The 6,599-nt window shown below is 45.3% G+C and overlaps 1 protein-coding gene across 1 annotated transcript; it reads right to left on the bottom strand.

Moving 5' to 3' along the window:
* Positions 1-4,182: 4,182 nt before the first annotated feature.
* Positions 4,183-6,235, bottom strand: LOC109471958. Its single transcript, XM_019771504.1, has one exon. The coding sequence runs from the start codon at positions 5,912-5,914 to the stop codon at positions 4,970-4,972; it is 945 nt and encodes a 314-aa protein (XP_019627063.1). The 5' UTR covers positions 5,915-6,235; the 3' UTR covers positions 4,183-4,969.
* Between the last annotated feature and the right edge of the window lie 364 nt (positions 6,236-6,599).

Genomic DNA, 6,599 nt, shown 5'->3' with positions numbered 1-6,599 from the left:
CGGCATCTGTGGTTGACGTTAGAGATGAAATGATGCACATGTATGGAATGTTTCTGTTGTAAATTATTCAAGAAACAATACACACCAGGTAAAAACATGAACTCATCGATTTTGATTAGTACTCTGCAATAAGCATAAGTTTGAATACTCAAATAAGTACTTGCCCCAGAAATAGAGAAAGGGTAATACATGTACAGACAGCTACATGTATCTTTTATCTCAATGTGTAAATACTACACGTGTCATCAAATATGGTGGCAAAGAAAATGCATGTTATTTCAAATTGTACTTTGTAATAATACTAGTACTTCCCAAATAAGTTTGCAATTATGAATGAGAACTGTGATGAATGATTAATAGGTTTTACAATTTTTCGTATATCTAAATGTTGCATCTTTGCATTGGTAAGGATGACACAAGACTCCAGGCTACTATTGTCTGTCTGAATTTGCTATGTACTGAAGTGGGAGTCAAGAGAACATCACAATACGCAAGATGTACATGCACTGTCATACTAAGGATGACCTGTGATAGCCCATAAAGAGCCTTTTTGTGACTTGTACGGCCCACAGTGCAAAGCTGCTCATGACAAATTTAGCCTGGGTGCCAAAGCCTTTTTTCATGGCAAACACAAGCCTAGCATCTATGATCTATAGGCCATCAATCTGACGTGGCTGGATATACATTTATAAATGCGTCTTCCTCGGTCTTCATAGCTTAGTGAGGGCCTGCATGCCCTTTTTCGTTAACCGTTATGGGCTATTTTAATTCACCGTTAATTGTTACCGACCTGCTCTAATTCAACGTCTAGCGTTATCAGTATATTCATCGTGAAGAATGCCCCCGGACCACCTACATGACCTACATTGCTCGCGCCTTTGGCGCTCGATTCGCGCTTCTGCGCTCGGTCCCTTCGGCTCTACCCTGGATGCCAAACTAGTATCGGGCCGTTAGCCGTTTTCCTTCGGCAGCCGAGAGCCCTTCGCCCGCCTGCCTAAATTACCGCTACGGGGGAGTTGAGCCCGAGGGGAGTTGGCTGGTCCGGCCAGCCAAACTCCCCCCGGGCTAGACTCCCCCGTAGCGGTAATTTACTACTCTCCAAGCAGAGGTGAGAGGGAGAGAACGTAGGATATTCCGACATGGCTAGCTAAGGGAGGTACATTTCCCTCTCACCTGAGAGGGAAATGTGCCTCCCTTAGCTAGCCATGTCGGAATATCCTACGTTCTCTCCCTCTCACCTCTGCTTGGAGAGTAGTAATTTACACCAGCGGGCGAAGGGCTTTTGCGGCCCGGACAGCGAGTTTGGATTCCAGGGTACTTCGGCTCTAGCCAGCACCAGTTTTCCGTCAATTACCGGAAGTTTGCGGAGAATTACAGAATTTTTTTAACGAATCCGTCAACCTTGACAGACAAAATTAACAAAAATCTTGAGTAGAAATATGAAAACATCAGAAGGACCGACAAACACTCTCAACACCATGATTTGCCTATCAAAATGCGGGAAATTGCGTTTTTAAAGGCTTAAAATCTTAAATTTCCCGGGGGAACATAATTTCTCTGAAGACACCCAAACTAGTGCCTGGTGGGATCGTGTGGCGTAGCGGCAGAGTGCGCGACTCGGATGCCACCGATCTTGTGCCCTTGGGAAAGGCTAGCCTCTACCAGGCTTGAGGAGGCGGCTGGAAAGAGTAGAAATCGGCCAAAATAGAGAGATAAGCATGCCACTGTGGGGCGGCGAACTGTTCTCTCAACGGCCATACTCCCTTGGCATGCTTATCTCTCTATTTTGGCCGATTTCTACTCTTTCCAGCCGCCTCCTCAAGCCTGGTAGAGGCTAGGGAAAGGCACTTTACACGGCTTTCCTCACTTAGCTCAGGTGTTAATGAGTATTGTCCTGTCATGTATTTGTCCCCTGTGTTGGTGGCGGCATTAATATAAGTTGAAAAATAACTTGAGTGTGTCGTCACCACGTCTGGTGATTAAATGTTGGAATAAAAAAAAAAATTAAAAAAACTAGTGCGCGCGGGTGAATAAAAAAATCCGGCCAAAAATAAAAATGCTACAGGAATACAAAGAATGGGGGTAGAGTAAGGCCACACCGTCTTAATTTTATGGATGACATCCGCGCGCGCATTGATTTTCGCCTGTTCTAAAGAAAAAAAGATCACGTCCTCCGAGGCTCTGGCCTGGGTAGTCTATAGTATACTAGTAGTTACACAATACGGAGCCGGCGTCCGGTTGTGTCGTTTTTGTTTATTTGTTGTTGTTGTTGTTTTTTTGCCACACAAAATGAATACAATTGAACAGTGCAGTCTTACTGAAATAGTAAAAAAACTCACCTTGTCGTACGTAACTACTTGTAAAGCTTCGGTCTAACCGTGACGACTCTCGAATAGCCCGTATATTTTCTTACAACCGTCTCATTTACAAAACATGGTATAACTCGGCCATGACATAACTCGGCCAGCAATGGTTGACAAAATTCTGGAGTGATTTCGGTAATTCCCGATAAACGGCCGATCGACTTTTGCGCTCTAGGCTTGGCATAACCATGGAGGTAGACTTTACATAACCAAGGAGGGTCCAACTGTGGAGAACAGCAAAAGACGCCACAGCGCGTTGTCCCCACATGCAGGCCAACTGATATAGACCATCTAAATAAATGTATTAAAAGCAAACCTTTGCCTGTGAAGTTGAGTGCCTGTGAAGCGGATTGCGCCAAGGTAGAGCCAAGCCCCTATCTTCCTTGGCAAGTCGAGTCTTCGGATGCGCGCAGAGTTGTCGGGAAACTTAAGCAGAAATGAGAGACTAAATAATGGTAGAGTGGGAATATATGCGACCGGTCACCTCAGCTGAAAACTGCTGACTGTTATAGTGTTTGGAAGGCATGATAACACATCTGGTGGTATATCGTAAATGATCGTTTGCTCAGAGGGTGTCCCGGTCGATTCTAATTGAAAACAAATACTGTATATGGCTTCTCTTTTCCGAACACATATGGCCACATGTTGACAGGGTGAGACATCAGATAATTTAGACTTCTTGCTACATGTACTTTTGTTTCATTTCTAATTCTATGTTCATTATGTTTTTCGTCTATTCTTCATACCAGTTTAGGAAGTCAACTCATCATACCCCGGCACCACAGTTATTCTAAAGGAATCAAAGTGAAATTAGCTAAATCAGAGTACGGTCTTCGGTCTGCCTGGTCGGGCGACTGCCATGACTAATTGAGGTAATTGTTCTGGGTTGATTGAGAAAGGAACGGGAATTATTGATGACGTGAAATCCTTTGACATAATCAGAACCAAATCAGAAAATGTCAGTGGGAGGCTCTGCTGACGGCTGTATGTAAAGAAAATAAACACTAAAAAAACTCCGGGAGGCCGAGCCGCGGGCGTTACCCTACAGCCCTCCAGATCTCAGATCATATACTAGCCCTGTCGCCGCCCTATGCTGAGAGAGCATGTGTAACACAGGCTGTGGTGGCGTGAAAGAAGAAGGGTTTTGGGGCAGCCCGGGTTTGTAACGGACAGTAGGCTCCCCCCCTCCAAAAAAAATCTATCGCTTATAAAACGCCAGCGTTTTGCACCTCAGTCAGGAGCGCGATTTAGTCAAGATATCGATAACATGCCCAGGGAGTTAGTCCGCTATTCAGGTGCGGCCTGTACCAGGTCTCTACCAGGCTAACTACGCTGGCTATATATAGGACAATTAGCCGCCTTGTAGGTTAGACTGGTCGCGCAGTTATGGTTAGGTCACATTTACAAACCGGGGCCCGAGTCACAACATGACTGAAACATAAATGGTTTCCAAGTCGAGGTGTTTTAATGGCAAATGCTATAAGCATCTTCAGTTCTGTTGTTAATACATGTGGGGAGGGTGGCACATGGAACATCAACCAGCAGTCAAGGCAAACTGGCTGGTTTCTCCATTTAGGGTTTCTCCATGATTTCTCATTAGTTATTAGCCTGGGTACCATCCTGCTTGTATGCCGGAGCTCCCACACTCGCTTTTTACTTCTTTAGGGAAGCGAGTGTGGGAGCCCCGGCATGCAAGTAGGATGGTACTTAGGCTAATTAGTTACCATCAATAATATAGAATTAGCGCTAACTTGAACATTGTATATATTCATTGCAAACTGTGACGTCTTTCCTGTGACCTGTACTGAACACAGTGGGTATTTGTGTACAATAAAAGTCTTCATTCATTCATTCATTCATTCATTCATTCCAGGAGGCCAGCTTGAAGAGGTGGTCTCCTTGATACGTTTGACTGTATCTTTACTCTTTCTAGCCATGTCCCGGAGCCTGGGAGAGGCTACTGGCACCCAGGGTTTAGGGTTACCAAGACTATTCATTCAGGTATAACGAAGAATATTAATAACGACCGTAGTGTGTAGTATGTACTTTGAGTAAACGTATGTCATTCTTTACTCGAATTTCTTTGTGTGTGTGTTTCCCTGTGAGCAGTGTCAGAGCTATTACCATAGGTGCCTGGCTTACGTGGGTGCCAAACACTGCTCTTAATATCTTTCACTGTTGGGAGGAGGTAATTAGAGCCAGGGTGCCAACTCAGGGTTAGCGTACGTACTCTGGCATCCACTCGGGTAGGGTTAGAGTACTCTCCAAGCAGAGGTTTGGGTTTTGGGGCTATTTTTGGCGTGTTCTTAGGCTTCTTTTATCAGTGTTTCTTTTTTGCACTGGAATTTTTATTTCACACGCCGAAAGAGTTTTTGGGGTGATGTGTCAGGATTTGTGGTGGGGATTTAGCTACGCATCAAACATAACCTGTATACGTAATCCTGTCAGGACTGTATACTATAGATTATGTTAGATAACGCATTACCGTCAACCGCCAACGAGGAGGCACCCCACCAATGGTGACATATGGCCTTGTTTAAGGCAGTGTTCTTTTTCCACACAATGTCTCACACTGTCCCGTCCGGTTTTAAAAGACTTGTGGTTCGTTAAACTTGGTATTGTTGGGCAATGTCGGCTAGGACATTCTGTAGCCCCTCCCGCGATGTTCTGGCATACCTCTCTCGCCACATTTCTTCTTTGAGGTAGCTAGCAGTGTCCTCTCCCATACATCCATGCATGGCTTTCAGTTTCTTTTTTTTCCGGTTCCAATATGACTCGATGTGTTGTGTATGGACCCCCGTCACAGGGTCGACAAAGTGACGGCTGTGATTGACGGTTCGGTGTTGGGCGACATTTGGCAGGTCTTGAACGCGTCTGTATGCTGCCCATTCGTCGGAGTAGATGGTGGACCCCGGTAGAACACATCGTTCAATGATTGGCAGCAAAGTGTTGGCATCCCTGGATTCCACTACCTCCATGTAGCCAATACACGGCTGGACGTCCGTCCTCACGATTCCGAACACCCAGATCGGCCTCGCCCTGCGGCCACGTCGATATTTTGGTTTTTTCCTAAAAACTGATTCGTCCATGACCAGTACAGTGTTCTCACCTCCCATTGGAATAGGGGGATCGATGACAAGTTTATTTTCACAAACTTGTCTTAGGACCCGGCACATTTTGCACAATGTGTGCATACTGACATAGCCGATGGAAAGAAGTTCCTCGGCTATATCTTTCACAAGTTTCCCCTCCACCCACTTTACAATAAATCGCAAGAAAACTCGCAGGTCAATTTTGGGGAATTCGGCGAAAATAGAGTCAGTACGAACTGAGCGGGATGTACGACACATCTGCCTGGGACAGCGCCACGTAAAGTTATCACTTACGTCCCTTCGCTCCACATACTCCATCTCCACATGGCCATCACACCGGAGACACTCCATCCTAGATGCCAACAAGTGATGCTCGAATAACCAGTCCAAGCAGTCGGTCATGGGCGCCCCTGGTCGTGTCACCAGTTCGATTTCTGCAAACAAAGGTGCTGCTGCCATGTCTTTCCTCGTGTGGACGAAGGTAGTCAGAAGTAGTTATTCAGGGACGGCAGGAGTCACTCGGGCTGCGAGACGGATAGGAAGACGTGTGCGCGGTGCGACGACGTGTGAAGAAATAGGACAGGAGGGAGGAAGGCACTCTACTCCATTTGTCGCGACTCGGGTTGGCCTCCCGTAGTTTTCTTATCCTGATTGTCCAAGTGTTTATTTTCTTTGAACCCTTGACATCAGCGTTTCTCATGGACATGTTGTGAAATGTGGTTCTCATCATGTCCTATGTTTTCACGTCATCAATAATTTCCGTTCCTCTCCACTTCAACCCACCATGACAGTTGATCGAAGTGACAGATAAGGAGAGTTTTAAAACATGGCTGATACTGCCCTGTACTGTACTTTTGCACATGGAGTTAGAAGGAAACTCCATGTTATGAATAACTGCTTCTCTCTTTAATAATGATAGATATGATGATGAATGATAGAGAACTATTATTAAAAAGATGCGTCAGGCTATGATGAAGTTGCTGTTCTGGTGTGAAAAAATTGACGTCGACGGAAACATCATTAACACAAAAATAGTAAACTTGTGGGTTGCAAGGTGTTGAAATTTTCTGAGTCGTCATATATCCATGTGTGCATACTAACCAAATGTGCTCTCTCTCGTGACACTAGCAAAATGATGACTTGC

Source organism: Branchiostoma belcheri, unplaced genomic scaffold (assembly GCF_001625305.1).
Source record: "Branchiostoma belcheri isolate BF01 breed outbred unplaced genomic scaffold, Haploidv18h27 scaffold26, whole genome shotgun sequence".
NCBI lineage: Eukaryota > Metazoa > Chordata > Leptocardii > Amphioxiformes > Branchiostomatidae > Branchiostoma > Branchiostoma belcheri.
The sequence above is the reverse complement of the archived record's forward strand: the minus strand, read 5'-3'. Positions and strand labels throughout refer to the sequence as shown.